The following is a 17,393-nucleotide window of genomic DNA, read 5'->3' as shown; positions in this document are numbered from 1 at the left end:
GTGGGTCAGCGGCAGCCAGCGCACAGCCACCCTGCTGGCAGGCCGGCCAACCCAGGCACAGATGCTGCACGAGAGAGGAGAGGGTGGCCTGGCCCACCCGCCCCGCCCCACAGCGGGTGAAGGTTCTGTCAAGGCTATTACATGGAACATGGCCTGTGTGGGCCAGAGCCACGATTTCAAACTTTATTTTAAGCAGTGAAATCCATTTTTTCTCCCCAAATCCTGAGGCAGAACCCCAATACATGTTACAGAAGCCTGTAGAAGCTGCAGGAAGAGGCGCACGCCAGCCCCACTCACCTCAGCAGCGCCGGGCCCATCTGCCACCCCGCTCCCCCTCACCTGGGCAGCACAGGGCCCACCCGCTGCATCTATCACTGAAAAGCAGCAATAAAGCGAACATCCCCAAAACGAGGACAGGAAATGCATATACGATCAAACCACGTCTAACACCAAGGCAGACGCTTACAATACTGACTTTTAGGAGGACAAAGATACGACCAAACAGAAGAACAACCCTACACATTGAAAATTCATAGGAATAAACATTTTTCCAAGGACAAGCTCTGTATGTCCAGAGACAAGGTCTGGCAATTGAAGATGACAAACTGCAAAGCACAGAGTTCCCCGGGGCGGCAGAGCAGTGACACCGTGTGCCATTACCTCCATGCTGTGGACCTCCACCAAGGCCGGCTGTCCTTCTGAAGGCAGATTGGGAATCACTTTGATAAGCTGACCGCCAGGGCCAAACCTGGCACAGACATGAGGCACTGAAAATTTTTCAGGAGAAGTTGGTCTTGATGAAACTGCATTTAAGATAAATGGAAAAAGAAACCATCAGCTTGTCACTGTTTGCTGCTTCTGAGCCTAGACTTTCAATGTGCCCACACAGCTGAAATCACCGGTGAGATTTATCATGACAAACTTCCAACTCAAAGTCGGTAATTGTTTAACATCATACTTAAAAGTAGAACTGAAGTGTATGTCAGGAAAAGATAGATGCTGGAATCACTAAATATGAGAGCTATTCCCTTGCACACTGAGGAAGCTCCTGTGCCACCCTCGTGAGCCGTCCTGAGGCTCCTTCGGCGGCGCGGGCTCCTCCCGGGCCTGGCCGCGCCCGAGCTCTTTCCCTTTCACAAAACCAGATGCAGACTGTGATGACCACACAGCACCCAACAAAAAGGACAGCAAAACACCTCAAGCAAAAAAGAAAATAAGGAGCCAGGCATAGTTGCGCAGGCCTGTAATCCCAGCACTTTGAAAGGATCCAAGGCAGGAGGGCCACCTGACCCCAGGAAATAGCAACCATGACCGCGCCACTGCACTCCAGCCTGGGTGACAGAGTGAGACTGTCTCTTAAAAAAAATAATAAATCGGCCGGGCGCGGTGGCTCAAGCCTGTAATCCCAGCACTTTGGGAGGCCGAGATGGGCGGATCACGAGGTCAGGAGATCGAGACCATCCTGGCTAACATGGTGCAACCCCATCTCTACTAAAAAATACAAAAAAACTAGCCGGGCATGGTGGCAGGTGCCTGTAGTCCCAGCTACTCGGGAGGCTGAGGCAGGAGAATGGCGTAAACCTGGGAGGCGGAGCTTGCAGTGAGCCGAGATCCGGCCACTGCACTCCAGCCTGGGCGACAGAGCGAGACTCCGTCTCAAAAATAAATATATAAATAAAAATAAATAAATAAATAAATGAAAAAATGTTGTTAACTGAAACAATACTTTACGAAAGTAAGGCCGGGCACAGTGACTCACACCTGTAATCTGAGCATTTGGAAGACGGAGGACGGATCACTTGAGGTCAGGAGTTTGAGACCAGCCTGGCCAACATGGCAAAACCCCGTCTCGACTAAAAATACAAAAATTAGCCGTGCATGGTGGCAAACACCTGTAATCCCAGCTACTCGGGAGGCTGAGGCAGGAGAATCGTTTAAACCCGAGATGCAGAAGTTGCAGTGAGCCGAGATCGCATCACTGCACTCCAGCCTGGGAGACAGGGTAAGACTCCATCTCAAAAAAAAAAAAAAAAAAAGGAAACTCAGTCAGTCTACCGTTACATTCTGTAACTTTATATCTTTACATATATTTCTGCAATTTGCCAAGAAAAAGCATTTGAGCATCCTGGAAGGGAACTCTGACACATGGGACGCCTGCAGAGCAGAGTCTCCAAGGGCAAGCAGCAGCTCCCTCCTGCAAGCCTGCTGAGCCACGGGGTCTGCGACGGGGATGTGACCAGGGGCCGCCCAGAGCCTGGATGTGGGCTGTCTTCACAGTCACACTTTAAAACGCATGTTGGGGCAGCCAGGGCAGCTCTCAGGCCTTAAGCCAAACTGCAATCGAAGAGACAGCGTCAGCCCGTCCTGACACGCTCTGCCACTTGGAAGGATGGATTGGGTCAGAGCCAGGCCAGGACATCACCATTCCAACCCCAGCCCTGACTCCTGTGTTCGGATTCCGGGCTGGGTGGCCGTCCCAGTGGGGTGAGCCAGTGTCCCTCTGTCCTACTAAGCACACACCTTGCTCCATGGCAGGCCAGACAGTGTCTGCAGGGTAGCCATACTCTGGGAAGCCGGGGCCACTGTTGAAATTGCTGCGGTAGGTGCCGTAGGTGAAATCACCGTGAAAGGAGCCTGGAGGAAGCGGGGCCTCGTAGGAACTGGCAGCCACATTGTGGCTTCTGTAAATCTGACTCTTAAAAAACAAAGCAAACGGGAAAAATCAGTTCTCCAGGCACAGTGGTAAAAGTTTAGGTACACTGCAAACAGGATGGTGGTTCTAAACACAACCGTCCGCGTGTCTGTGAGGTGCCGCCGCGCACCTGGTGTGAGTGGGAACTGAGGCTGCTACGGCGGCTGGCCAGGCTGTGTGCACTGTGCAGGCTCCGTGCCGAGTGCTCACTGTGGACGCTGCGCCTGTCCACCTCTTCCCCGTAAGGGTCTCTGTGGGGATCGGGGTCGTCGTCAAAACTCCCCGTGAAGCGAGGGTCGTACCTCCAGTTGTTGTCACGTTTCTCGGGCCTAGAGGAAGCCGGGGGACAGAGGCAGAGGAATGGGAGTGCGGGAGGCCCCGTCCCCATGTGCCACGCGGCTGCCCAGGGGCCAAGACTGAGACCCCTGGGGCTGAGCCACAACACACCACACCCGACCCTCAGGGCCCTCTGACGCGCAGCTTTAGAGAAGTCCTGCGAATGCGTCTCCAGTATGGCCACTGCTCTGGGCTGCAGGGCGCGACCGCTAAGAAGGGATGACGAGAAAGAGTGAGCCCAGTCTCCCAGGTGCTCCCAGGGGTGCTGAACAGTCCTCTTGCTGAGGCCAGTTCTCCTCTAACAGTCCACGCTGGGAACCCTGGAAGGGTCTGCTCCCTTCTTCCTTTCAGACAGGAACCAAAACATCAGGCAGATGCTCACCCAAACTACCAAAGCTCTTTATTAAAACCCAGACATGAGGGCAGAGAAGCACTAGTGTGCCCTGGCTGCCCCCAGCCTCTTCCCCCCAGGGGTGCTCCACCAACCTGTCCCCGTAGGCAGAGTGCTCTCTCCTGTACATGTCGTACTCTGCATCACACCAATACCTCCGGTCGTAGGTGCGGGGGTCCCTGACTCTGGCACTGTAGTGGTAACGATCCCAGTGACCTGGATCTGTGAGCAAGGAACTAATGATTAATACAGTAACAATCAAAAGAAGAAATGCCTCAGATATCACTGAAGAAGTGACACCACCCCAGGACTTCATGCTCCAAGAACTCCTCGAGAAACCTAGCTTATCTCCTGGAAACCAGCACAACACCAGGAAGCCATGAGATCTGGAGGGCTCAAGCTACCTAAAGGCAACTGCCTGATTTTTCTCTCAACACTTAAGTGTTTTAGATTAAAAGGAAAAAATATTTTTAGAAAAGGTGCTAAAAGATTTTTTTTTTTTGAGACAGTCTCGCTCTGTCGCCCAGAGAGGAGTGCACTGGCATGATCTCAGCTCACTGCAAGCTTCGCCTCCCGGGTTCATGCCATTCTCCTGTCTCAGCCTCCCGAGTAGCTGGGACTACAGGCACCCGCCACCATGCCTGGCTAATTTTTTTGTATTTTTAGTAGAGATGGGGTTTCACTGTGTTAGCCAGGATGGTCTCGATCTCCTGACCTCGTGATCCGCCCACCTCGGCCTCCCAAAGTGCTGGGATTACAGGCGTGAGCCACCGCGCTCGGCCAAGATTTCTTTAGTAAGTCCTTTTTCTTCTTCTTTTTTTTAAACAGAGATGGGGTCTTACTATGTTTTGCAGGCTGTTCTTGAACTCCTGGGCTCAAGTGCTTCTCCCATACCTTGGCCTCCCTAAGCGCTGGGATCACAGGCGTGAGCCACTGCACCCAGCTAGTTCACTTTGACAGTTGCTGCTTTTTACTAGTTAATCCCCTAACTGTAAATTTTACTACTATTTCTTCACCTTAATGTGACTCATAAGGTTTTCAAAAAAAATCTCAATATTAAAAGGTTACTTTAAAAGGGCTGTAAACAAAATGGATATACCATTTTCAGCAAGTGTTTTTAGCAAGGATTAAGAAAAAGTTCTTAAAAGGTCTTTTATCATCTTTTCTAAAGATGTCTTTTCTTCTTCAAATTTATATTTAAAACAGGTGCAAATATCAAAGAGGATGCTTGATATTTGTCAAGGGGATTCAGGGCCCAGAGCACGAGAGGTCACAGCCAGGGCAGGAGTGACCAGAGGAGGCTCTTCCTGGGACATGGCCACTGTGCCGCACACACTGCATGGAGGGCTGCAGCTGGCCGCCGCCAGGGAGTACCCAGCTCACTGCCCGGTGGGCGTGGCCCACGTCCACACTGCCCCAGGCAGCAGCTGCCAGCCTCCTGCGGTCAGGAGTGCGGGGAACGTGGCTGGTGGAACTGAGGAGATGGTTTTTCACTTCACTTCCTTTTCATCCGTTTATGTTTACGAAGGCACATGTGGACACAGCAGCTCTCGAACTGCTGGTTATGCTCTGCTAGAAAATCAGAGAAATCTGCCAATATGACAAAGATGCATTCATGCTAAGATTAAGATGAAATTCTGTAATGAAACATATCAATATAATTATTTCCAAATACAAAGTATTTCCAACTATTTTGGCTCTTGGGCAAAAACATAAAGAGACTAATAAAAGGGGACATTTCCTGGAAGTCACCAGCAGGCGCTGGCTGGCCAGGGCTGCATGTCATCAATGTCTTTTGCACAAGGCACCTGCTAAGGCCAGCTGCTTGGAGCTCCTTGACATACCTCCATAATCGTACTGGCTGGAGTAATAACTTGCATAGTAATCGCTCTGACTGCTCCATCCACTTTTGGAACTATAGTATCCTTCAGGATACCCTTGCCTGAAAAAACACACAGTGCTGTTAAAAAGCAAATTACCTATTTCTTAAAGTGTGACATCAGCCAATACAAATAATTCCCAAAGCAACAGGCATTCATCAGAGCACTTTGCTTGTACAAAAATTCCAGTTAGAAGATTCAAAACAGTGGCAAGGATGAGACTGTGGAATTTCCCACCACGCGGCTAATTCAAATTCATCTTGGCAAAATAACTCAGAGCCGTCGGCTAAAAAGAACTGACCCTTTTTGTGTTCTCATTGCTGTAGCCTAGAAAAGTCAATGCTAAAATAGGTCCCAGAATTTTTATGCTCAGCAGAAGACAAAATGGACTGAGCCTCTTTTTTTTTTTTTTTCTCGAGACAGGTCTCACTCTGTCGCATAGGCTGGAGTGCAGCGACACGACCTCAGCTCAACACAACCTCCACCTCCCAGGCTCAAGCGATCCTCCCACTTCAGCTTCTGAGTAGCTGGGACTACAGGCATGCGCCACCACACCCAGCTAATTTTTTATATTTTTCATAGAGATGGGGTTTCACCATGTTGCCCAGGCTGGTCTCGAACACCTGGAGTCAAGCGATCCACCCACCTCAGCCTCCTAAAGTGCTGGGATTGCAGGAGTGACCCACGCACGGTGCCTGGTCTCACTGAGCCATTCAAACCAACCTAAAATGCCAGTTTCACAGCCTCGACCGCAGACCGCTGGCTGTTGGTGCTCCCTGCATGCGCACAGGGTACCCCGTCGGAGCCCCTGTGTGTGCTTCTGGAGCGGGACTCGAAGGGCCCCACCTCCCCCTCAGGTCTCCTGGAGCTGACGTGGTGTCAGAATCCTACACGTACCCCAGAAAGGCTGGTTTTGTAGACCAAGCCATGATCCTGACTCTCACCACAGGAAAAGCACGGGTTAGTACAATGATCAAGTATCAGACCTTCTGGTACTGTCAAGATTCTTGAAAGGCCAGCCTGGTAAACACAGTGAGACCCCGTCTCCATAAAACAATAAAAAAATTAGCCGGGCATGGTGGCACACACCTGCAGTCCCAGCTACTCAGGAGGCTAAGGCAGGAGGATGGCTTGAGCCCAGCAGGTTTCCAGGCTGCAGTGAGCTATGATGGCACCACTGCATACCAGCCTGGCTAAAAGGGTGAGACCTAAAAAGACTCTTGAAAGGCTGTAAGAGCACCTTATAATTTTCAGACAATATTTCATTTTTAGAATGTGGCCCTTCCCACGCCCCTTCGGGAGACGTCACGGGAGCCGCACCCACCGCGGAGGTTGGCTGCTCGGCTGGCGCAGCACCTCTGCATCGAACGGGGCTGTTGCTGGGAGGCACGCGCCCGGCCCACTTGTCCCCTACATCCAACTGCTCAGCCACAGTAACAAGCCCACTTGTCCCCTACATCCAACTGCTCAGCCACAGTAACAAGCCCTGCCAACCGACAGCCTGAGTGACCACTCCAGGGCCTATCACATTCATGTGGGCCACAGCAGGTTCTGGAGAAATTATCTGACTCAGGGTTTCCAAGGAGCCGCTGTCTCCTCAGCCGACCTTTCCAACCCCAGTCATTCACCAGGAGCAACACAGTCTCAAAAACAAACAAGGCCGAGACGGCAGTGCCTGCGGGGATCGGACCACACCAGGCCCAAAGAGGTGAGTCCATGCCACGCGCAAGCGTGGAGGCTGAACACACGCACAAGACATGTGCTCCCCAACCAAAGCTGGGGAGGGAGCAGAGAGGACTCCCCAGAGCCTGCATAAGCCAGGGCTGAAGGCAGCCGCAGGATCCGAACACGGGAAGGAAGAGTGAGCCTGTGGGTCCGGTGACAACGTCATTCCTGTGGTGACCTGACCCCACCTCTGGTGAGAGTCCTTCTCTGTATCATGAGCCACCACTGGCCTCTCAGAATCGGTTCCCAGGTGAGCCTGGCAGGGCGGCCAGCAGAAGGAAAACGGAACGGTGAGAACCTCCCTGGCTGTCTCTCCTCCGTGCTCTCGCCTCTCAGGGCCTCTAGGAAACACCTGCCCGCTCACCCTCAGCTGGACCTGGCAGGCTTTGAATCGGAACATGATCTTAACTTCAAACCCCGCTTCCCAAGTGACAGGGTGACACACAGTAGCTCAAACCCTGGGAATTTTCTCACAGTTACAGCCTCCGGAGAGGTGAAGCCTCACAGTGCTGCCTGCTTCACAAAGCACCTCCAACATCCAGCTGCACATGGCCCAGTGTGTGCCCTGGAGCCGAGTACACCAGGGCTAGCCGCGTGGGCAGAGGTTCACACACAGAAACTTTGTCTTCAGAAAAGCTCCTAAAAACCTCTAAGAATAAGCAGGAAGAACCTTTCAAACACCAGTGCAGGTACAAAGTCTTCACTAATAACTAGTTTTTCTCTATTACCAAGTTTAAGAAGCAACATCCCCTGGCTGGGAGCCTCTACCTGTGAGACAGTCTCTCCTCAGATCTGACAAGGAGCAGGTGCAGCTAAGGCCCTGGAAGGCACAGCCTAGCGCGGTGGCCAGGATGATGCCCACCCCTCGCAGGGCTCTGCGCACCTCCTGAGTGGAGATGAAAATCAACAGCGGCCTCCTCGGCTCTAGGGCCCGGGAGGACTCTGACCTGGCTTAAGGGCCTACTCAGCTGAAGGCACAGTGCCACAGGTCTTTCCAAACCCCTCTTCTGTAATGGCAAACAGAGGCATGGCTGGCCTTCAATCAGAGGAGGCAACGTCAAGGAGAAACATAGGCTGGACGGGCGCAGTGGCTCATGCCTGTAATCCCAGCACTTTGGGAGACCAGGGCAGGAGGATCCCTTGAGGTCAGGAGTTCGAGACCAGCCTGGGCAACATAGTGAGACCCTAGTCTCTACAAAAAACAATGAACAAAATTAGCTGGGTTTGGTGGGGCATGTCTGTAGTCCCAGCTCCTCGGTGGGCTGAAGTGGGAAGATTGCCGGGGCTCAGGAGGTCAAGGCTACGGTGAGCCAAGACAGCACCCCTACACTCCAGCTTGGACAACAGGGTGAGACCTGCCTCAAAAGACAAAAAAAATAAGAGGAAACACAGGCTTTCAGGCCCTGCTTTCTGTAGCCAGCTGGACAGGTCTAAGAATTAAGTCACCCCTGTGACCAGTCCTCCCAGGCCTCTGCAGACCTGTGAAAAGCTGCCGTGTCTCTGGGGAGCCCAGACACCCCATTAGCAAATGGCCGGACCAACAGACGAGCCCCGGCCAGAGGGGCTCCAGGACAAGTCAGAGGTTGCTTCTTTGCAGCCCTGAGCAGGGTCTGGCCCGAGCAGAGGTGGGGCCAAACGCTAACTGACCAGCACAGCCAATGACCACCCGGGGCAGTGTTTAATTTCATTGAAAAACACATCCTACAATTTGTCCATACCGAGAAAATGTAAACATATGTTAGATAAGCTTGTATAATTCTTCAGAAATACAGAACTTTTCGAGCCACTGTTATCCCCATAGCAAGCAACACAGTCATGGGTCTGAGTGTGACAGAGGGGCAGCCAGGGTGGGCATGGCCGCACCTGGGAGGTGGCCGTTCCGAGGAGTGGCTGGCTCGGGAGCTGGGCCGCTCGGGCTCGGGGTAGCGGTAGTTCTCGGCGTACGCAGATGCAGCACTGTCATAGGGCCTGTATCGAGTCTCGTAGAGGCCATAGACATCCTGTGGGAGGAAGCATTTGGGTAGGATTAGATACCAATCAAGAGCAAGCTCGTTCGACAGCCAGCCTGAGCTGCAAACATCGCAGACGGCTGCTCCCCAGCGGGACTGAGTGTGGCCCTTCCCTCATGCACAACCACACAGACCTCCAAAGTACAGCCACACCCACAGGCAGCGGGGCGTCCTAAGACCCACAGCGCTGGCCCTGTTCACGAGACCCTTGGATGGACCCAGGGCACCAGCATGTCAGCAGACAACCCCAGGGGCCTGTGGCGACTTCTGGAAGGGGCTGTTAGGTTTCTGCTTCCTGACGAGTCCAGTGTGGAGATGCCACGATTTGAACAACCCCCGTGTCCTGCTTCAGATGCACCTCCGTGAAGTCAGAGAACCAGGGTCCCAGTGAACAGAGCCACAGCCAGGAGCAGCCTCTAAAAGTGGACCGTGCTTTATTCTCGGGAGGCTTCAGCCCCATCACCAACCACTTCATGGCCACAGATCTGTCCCCAAGCAGGCCACGTGGACACATGAGGATCTGCAGACATGCAGTGCCCTGGGCACACGCCAGAATTCATGCTTAGGGGCCTCAAAGCCTCGAGGCTACCGCTGGCTGGCAGGCAACGTGAAATCCCAGCAAAGCGGACTCGTCCTTGGCCACCCAGACACCACAGCAAGAGGCATGGCGGGAGGAGTGCACTCCGCAGAGGGACGTGGTTCGCAGCAGGAGGACCGTACAAAGGACCCGAAGTGAGGCCACGGCTTCCCCCTCGCTCTGCACCAGCCCCACCCCAGGGCTCCCAGCAGAGCTGAATGTCCTTGTATGGAAATAAAAAGTACCTGGGCTCCTTCTGGAACCTACACAGGTCTGAGGGGTCAGGTGTGCACCTGGTCATACGCACACAAACCGTGATGCTCGAGGCCCAAGGGGAGGCCCAGCCCCATTCCCCGGGACAGTATCCAGCCAGCCACGGCAGCTTGTTCCTCGGGGCGGGTGCCCTTCTGACTGCAAGGCCTTCCTGTGTGGCCCCAAGTCTGGTTCCAACTGGCCTTACATACTGCAAGACCACGGCTTTCCAACTCCCTATCACACAACCTTCTACCCGGAGTGACACTGAATCGGTGAACCCAATCAGTGTATGTTGAACTGGGTTAGAGGGTAGAAAAAGCAAATAATGATCAAATGTGTACACAGACACTTTTCGAACGACTGCAGGATTACGCGGAACCTAACTCAAACGTCACTCATGAGCTGGAGTCCCTGTGAAAAGGCACAGAAGAATCTTCTACATGAGCACAGCCAGGCCCCGAGCCACAGCCTGCACCACCACGTGCTGAGAGCAGCCTGCGGGACCCCGCCTCACTGCATGAGCACAGCCGGTCCCTGAGCCACTGCCCGCGCCACCACGTGCTGAGAGGAGCCTGCGGGACCCCGCCTCACTCAGCTGCTGCGTGCGGCTCATGCTCCAAAACGGACTATTTTCTCTCCGTGTGTTTAATCTCCAGGAGGCATTTAAGGAACTATGTGATGCCCAGTGCTTCTGATGTAAGCTTCCAAGGGCCATCCCAGCTTCCCAAGGCGTGCAACACAGAACTTGTCTGCAGACAGCCAGCAGGAGCAGGGGAGACAGGAAATGGAGGGCTCTTTTTGTCACATTAGCTGGGGAGGCTGGTTCAAATCCTAAGCAGGTATTATAAGCAATTCAAGATGCTAACGTGTGGTGTGAACTAAGGGTGGCCTGTGGTTGGGAGAGCAAGTTCTGGAGTCAGGAGCCCTGTCCACAGGAAGCGTTACTGGAATACTGTTCTCACACCTGCGGGACTGTGGGTGACCTCGGAACCAAGCGAACAAATATGACTAGGGAACACACCATGAGTGAGTCAACTGGTCAAAGCAACGAGAGAAAAGTGGGTTACACACGCGACTCGACTCTACCTGGTAATAGAGGGAGGCTGCGCCAGGCTCCGGTGGGTATGGCGAGGGGTACTGAGGCTGGTAGGCATCGTACAGAGGCCGGTAGTAGTAGTAGGCGGCCAGGTCCTGAGGCGGTGGGCCGGGGGCAAGTGCAGGTACCGGCTGTGGCCATGGCTGCTCTGACGGCACCGCTGCCTGGCCGGAGCCGGTGGACACCAGCGACGCGCTAGAGGACTGAGGAGGCCGAGGCGGCAGCTGCTGACCTGCGTCAGCCGGAGCCAGACTTGCTGGTGGCTGTGCTGAGTTCTGGGCCTGTCCCTGTGCTGGCAGACTCTCTGGATTTGACAGCTCTGACAACGTGGCTTTGGGTACTTGTGGGGAAGCCTGTTGCTGGGGTGGCACCAGCTCCTGCTGGGCTCTTTCGAGGCCAGACTGGCCCTGGGCATCTTTCGTGACCTGCTGATAAAAACGGTCAAGGTTAGGTGCCCCGGGCCCAGATTGTCTGGGATGACTGGCAACAGTTTGCTGAGAAGCGAGGCTGTCAGAATGGGATGGGCTGTACATGCTTACAGAATTTTCCAAAGTCCTGCTTAAGGAAAAGTCTAGGGCTCCGTAAGTGTCTTCCTGATGACTGGAATGGTTTGCCTTATTACCATCAGGCACCAGGGTGCCGTGTGCAGGTGGAACTAACACCACACTTGTGCTTCCAGCAGGGCTATTAGCAAATCCGGGAAGAGCACTTCCTGCCTTACGATCCTTTTGACTTTCCGGAACCAAATTCTCTGGAACTGGCTGGGATGGTGGTTGAACCAGCAAATTAGCAGGCTGATTAGAAACCATTTCGGAAGCACCAGAACCTTGTGGAAAATTACTCTGGGCAACACTGCTAGGCAGAGACAAGCTCAGGACAGAGCCGGTTGGAATCCCAGACAAAGAATTGTTCTCCCCAGAATCACCACCGAGAGCCCAACTGCCGACTGCAGGTCTATCCCCCACCAAAGCCTCTCTCCAGGACTGATTCTTCTCATTAGAGTTCGATAAGGACATAGGAAAGTTAATGGGCTGAGCCAGATTATAGCTGTGATCAGGCTGGGCAATCAAGACTGGCGGATTCTGCAGAGACTCAGTGGGCGGTGAGGATAATAAACTTGCATAACCAGAACTCGCCTGGGACTGAAGGGCCTCCTCCTCTCCCATTTTGGGAGGATTCTCAAGGTTCTCCGAAGCACCAATGCCGTCTCGGCTCTGCACAGGGGCCGCCGAGCTTGGCTTCCGTGACTGCTGCCCGGACATCGCCTCTTCTGGAGGCTGAACAACTTCAGGTGGCTGAGGTTTCGCAGACACATAAAGCGCCGGGGCTGCAGGGGCCAGAAGGACGTTGCCTCCAAAATCTGGCAGCTCACTTTGCGCCCACAGAGTCGTTGCTGGGCTCTCACACTTCACGGGCCCCTGGACCCTGGCTGAAGGTCTCTTCTCCGGTGCCGGATACACAGTATCCAAGGGCGGCGCCCCTGCGTGTGGAAGCACGTGCCCAGCTTCCGTGGTGGAGTTAAGAGGCAGGGGACAGACCTGGGGTGCACAGAGGGTCTCCATGTTGTCTGGTGGCTGCTCCAGGTTGCCAGGAGAAGCATCGGGCAGGGCGGCAGCTGGTCTGCACTGCTTCTGGCGGGCACAGGTCTCCCTTACTTCACCAACCACGTTGGCGCGATCTGCCTCAAATGGTTTCACCCCAACTAAGTGGGATTTTACCGGTTCAAAAGAACTATTTGCACTTGTCTGAAATATTCCTGTAGGTTTCGGGGGGCTTGGGGTTGAGGGCTGGGACACGCTGCCCCGGTAATTCTGGCTCACAGTGGTCTCGTCTGTTTCGCCTCCTACGGGAGAAGAATCGATTTGCTTAAAAAAACTACCTGAAGCTTCATCCTCAGGTTTTCCAACTTCTTGCTGGATGAACGTGCCAACCAGCTCCTGGGGCCTGGCTGAGCCTGAGAGCCTTCCGTGGCTTCTGCTGCTGTAGCTGGATGACACACTGTCAGGGTGTACTGTGTGCAGCGTGGCGTCAGGGGCTCCGGCGTGACACACAACACCATGCCTGGGCACAGCTGGCCCAGGAAGGGGCCCATATCTGAACTGGTCACTCAGGGAGGAAGGGTCCAAATTGAGGGGCTCACTTGGCAGAACTTCTTGATTCTGAACAAATTCTAAGTTCTCAACATTCTCATACTGCGAGCCACTGGCATCCGGCAGCCCTGTGCCCGCTGCGTCACCCCATACATCACCAGCAGCCTCATTGCTGGGGCCTGGGAGAAGGGCCTGGCAGAGGCTGCCTGCCCCCATGTGTGCAGGTGCAGGCGGATGGCCCAGTCCAGGGCTGGAGCAGAAATCGTCAAAGTCTGCTTGACCAGATGAGCCTACTTTTTCAGATGGGAGATTCTCCTCATTTTCTGTCTCTCCCCCTTGGAAAAACATCGCCAGAGCTCCTGAGGCTCCCGAGTCCGCTTCCAGCGGAGCACAACCAGCCCCGGCCCCAGCCCCCAGTGGATGGTGCGTGCGGTGTTCTGGGCTATCTCCTTGGGCGAGGGGGTTCACAAGAGCAGAGGCGGGCTGGTGCTCCTTCTTCACTCCTGGATTCTGCCTGAGCTCTGGGCTTGCCCAATGATTCACAATTCTGGGATTTTGCCTGAATGTATTTTCAGGATCAAAGTTATTGGCCAGGTGGCTTCCAGTTTGCAAGTGGCCCACCTCGTCTCTTCCGTCACTGGGCAAGGCTGCTGGGGGAGCCACCAGAGGGCTGTGTTGCTCGTGACCAGGGCCCTGATGTAGGATGGACGGGGTGGAGAAATGAGGAACGCTGGTGGCACAGGGCACCCCGCTGGGAACAGGTTCTTCAGGGCAGGGTGAACGATGTTGCCCCAAGGGCTGTGGGCCTCCCTGCACTGGCCCCCACTGTCCCGCCATCAGCAGACGAGGCTGGGGGAAGGAAGGGGATGCTGCTGGGGTGACCACACCATCATGTGGGTTTTGCCTGCTCAGGGGTCGATCGAGCCCAGGCATGTTCCCATGAGAATGGCCCCCATGAGACGGTTCAGGATCCACTCCTGGAATGTAGTGAGGCAGATATGGCGGAGTCTGAACTTCAGGCTCTGAACTGGGACCGACCTCTGTGCTCCTGTTCATCTCAGGCCCAGGAGGTGCTGAAGGTGTCAACACACCAGAAAACGGACTGGCATCTGCTCTGGGCTGTATCAGAGGTCCAGGCAGGGGCTCACAGGGTCCCTGAGAGCTATCTCTGGCATGTGTGTGAGGCACAAGCAAACTGGGGTGCTGAGAAAAGCCTGACGGGGCTGGGCCTTGCAAGACAGGCAGGCTGCTTTTGGACGAACCGCCTACCGGTGTACTTTGGAGCGCCTGTCTACTAAAAGCAAACGGATCCGTGACCGGCTGCAACGGGCAAGTTATCGGAGCCACTGGTGCATTATTATTGGCCCGTCTCCTGTAAGGGCTGCTAGCCCAGAACACGCTCCGAGGATTCCCGGCTGGAGGTGGCCCAGCCACACCAGACGGGACCGCCTGGGGTGGCGGCTGCATGACTGAACTCTTGCACAAGTCGATGCTGCTTACAGAAGGAAGCAGAATACAGCTTTTCCTTAATTGGGGCTGAAAAAGAAAAAGAGACAATCAGCATAAAATCCATATATTCAAAGTCCTAGCTGCAATCAGGAAAACTAAGGAAAAAGAGGAACACTGAACATTATTTCACGTCACTTAAATCCCGAGGACTCTCTCTCCCCTACACCCCACCCCAGCAGAGAACACCTGTCCCTGAGGAGCTGCTCTGGGGGGCAGTGGACAGAGTACGTGCCCTGGATGGCCTGGCCGCGAGCTGATGGAGTATGTCTAGATGGCCACTCCCTCCTCTGGGATCCTCTAGTCACAAGGCCCATCACTGCCGCGACCCTCCGCCACAACAGCAGGGATGGTGCAGAACCTGGACACCAGTGTGATACGCTACCAGACCCACAGATACTCAACGTTTTCCTGCAAACCATCCCTGGATCCAGGAGGAAGAGCCAACTCTTCTATTAAGAAAGAAAAACTGGCCAGATATGGTGGCTTATGCCTGTACTCCCAACACTTTCAAAGGCCAAGGCAGGAGGACCACTTGAGCCCAGGAATTCGAGACCAGCCTGAGCAACAGTGGGATCTTGTTTCTACAAAAAACACAAAAATCAGCCAGGCGTGGTGGTGCACACCTGTAGTCCCAACTACTCAGGAGGCTGAGGCAGGAGGATCGCGTGAGCCTGGGAGGTCGAGGCTGTCGTGAGCTATGACAGCACCACTGCCCTTCAGCCTGGGTGACACAGTGAGTCCCTAGCTCAAAAAAAAAAAAAAAAAAGAAAAACTTTATATCATACTTTGTATACATGTTAATTTTAAATTTCAAAAAGGATACAAAAGTTTACAATTCATTCTTCTATTTTCTTTGATGAAAGAGTATTATGAAGTATAGTTATGAAAGCTGCAAAATAGGCTGGTGCAGTGGCTCATGCCTGTAATCCCAGCACTTTGGGAGGTCAAGGTGGAAGGACTGCTAGAGCCCAGGAGGTCGAGACCAGCCTGGGCAACATAGCAAGACCCTGTCTCTACAAAAGAAGAAAGTGAGCCAGACATGGTGACACACACCTGCAGTCCCAGGGACTCAGGGGGTTAAGGAGGGAAGATCACTTGTGTCCATGAGTTCAAGGCTGCAGTGAGCTATGATTGTACTACCACAGTCCAGCCTGGGCAACAGAGCAAGACGGTCTCTGTTTAAAAAAATAAATAAATAAAAAGTGACACAATCATTTTTTTAAAAAGCTGCAAAGTAAATACATTTATCTAAATGCCTTTTATCACACCTCTTCACAGGTCTCATTTTTTGTACTGTGACTGGCTTGAGGTCTGAAAGGACCACCAGCAAGACAACGTGACCTTTGAACTGGAGCTGTAACTATGCCTGGAATGGAAACGCCCAGGAAATTTAAAGCAGCTTTACAAGGGACAGACTAAATTCCAAAATTTTCAATATGAGGCAGAATTGCCAAGAAACCTCTTATAGAAAACAAAGGGGCAAAAACCTCCATCAGTTTTTAAATAAAATATACTAGATACAAACTTGAACAGTTAACCTGGCCTCTTAAGGCAAAAATTCAAGTGCTGTATCTTTAGGAAAGTTCATTTCTTTCTATCAATCTTTCTTCTTCTCAGCACCACCCTCATGAACAAACAGATAAGTTTAGCCAATCAAAGGAAAAACTAAACCAAAGGGGAGGACTCTGGAGTTTAATCCACACTTTTTATTTTTTTTTTGAGAGGGAGACTCAGTCTGTCGCCCAGGCTGGAGTGCAGTGGCGCGACCTTGGCTCACTGCAAGCTCCGCCTCCCGGGTTCACGCCATTGTCCTGCCTCAGCCTCCTGAGCAGCTGGGACTACAGGCACCTGCCACCATGCCTTGCTAATTTTTTGTATTTTCAGTAGAGACGGGGTTTCACCGTGTTAGCAGGATGGTCTCGATCTCCTGACCTTGTGATCTGCCTGCCTTGGCCTCCCAAAGTGCTGGGACTACAGGCGTGAGCCACCGCGCCTGGCCAATCCACCCATTTCTGCAGATGCATATTGTTTTCATCGTTGGAAATCTTTCTGATATTCCAATAAAAGAAGAAAACATTGGCCAGGTGCAGTGGCTCACACCTGTAAGCCCAGCACTTTGGGAGGCAGGAGGATCACTTGAGTCCAGCAGTTTGAGACCAGCCTGGGCAACACAGCAATACCCCATCTTCATTTAAAAAAAAAAAAAAAAAGCCGGTCGTGGTGGGGAGTGCCTGTAGTCCCAACTACTCGGGAGGCTGAGGCGGGAGGATCATTTGAGCCAGGGAGGTTGAGGCTGCAGTGAGCCTTGTTCAAGTCACAACACTCCAGCATGGGCAACAGAGTGCGACTGTCTCAAGAAAAAGAAGACAACACCGATCAATGTATTTTAAGTAAAGTTATTTACAAATTAAAGTTCCTATGCTGACCTAAAAACTAGTCCTGTCAACCTACTGCGTCAACACTGTCACTGCCCACACACGCTCTTTGCTCTGCCAACGGGGGACGCTTTCCAACCGACAGGCACCTTGAAATCCACTTGACTCTAACGGAACTCTACTATTAGAAACAGTAGCAAAGGCTTCATTGAAGTTGTAGGCTCTCACCTGAAAACAAAGAATGTTCACAGCTCTATTTTACATGGACTGAAAGGAGAACGGGCAGAGCATCTCCCTCCGATCTATGCACTGGCATTATCTTCCATTTGGTCCTACCAGCTGCCACAGCAGACACAGTGACACCTGCAACCATGGCCAGAACACGCAAACTTCCAAGCCCCTCCTGAAACTCCGCTGCCAGGAGAACAGAAGTCCTACCTCATCTCTCAAGACACGGC

The 17,393-nt window shown here is 53.1% G+C and overlaps 1 protein-coding gene across 4 annotated transcripts in view; it reads right to left on the bottom strand.

Moving 5' to 3' along the window:
* The window catches only part of SEC16A (SEC16 homolog A, endoplasmic reticulum export factor), a 44,576-nt gene that overhangs the window by 24,470 nt on the left and 2,713 nt on the right, over positions 1–17,393 (bottom strand). For 2 of the 4 annotated variants that reach the window (XM_025359591.1, XM_025359593.1), the window contains exons 2-8: positions 10,952–14,587; positions 8,888–9,024; positions 5,264–5,361; positions 3,515–3,641; positions 2,823–3,021; positions 2,521–2,695; positions 661–803 (exon numbers count right to left, since the gene is read on the bottom strand). In XM_025359591.1, the coding sequence (XP_025215376.1) occupies positions 661–803; positions 2,521–2,695; positions 2,823–3,021; positions 3,515–3,641; positions 5,264–5,361; positions 8,888–9,024; positions 10,952–14,518 (4,446 nt within the window). In that variant the 5' untranslated portion in view covers positions 14,519–14,587. Of the gene's footprint in view, positions 1–660; positions 804–2,520; positions 2,696–2,822; positions 3,022–3,514; positions 3,642–5,263; positions 5,362–8,887; positions 9,025–10,951; positions 14,588–17,393 lie in introns of those variants that run through there. The other 2 variants (XM_025359592.1, XM_025359590.1) reach the window with 1 other exon arrangement.

The sequence above is a fragment of the Theropithecus gelada genome, chromosome 15, assembly GCF_003255815.1.
Source record: "Theropithecus gelada isolate Dixy chromosome 15, Tgel_1.0, whole genome shotgun sequence".
NCBI lineage: Eukaryota > Metazoa > Chordata > Mammalia > Primates > Cercopithecidae > Theropithecus > Theropithecus gelada.
Note: the sequence above shows the minus strand (reverse complement) of the source record. Positions and strands in the feature narration are given on the sequence as shown.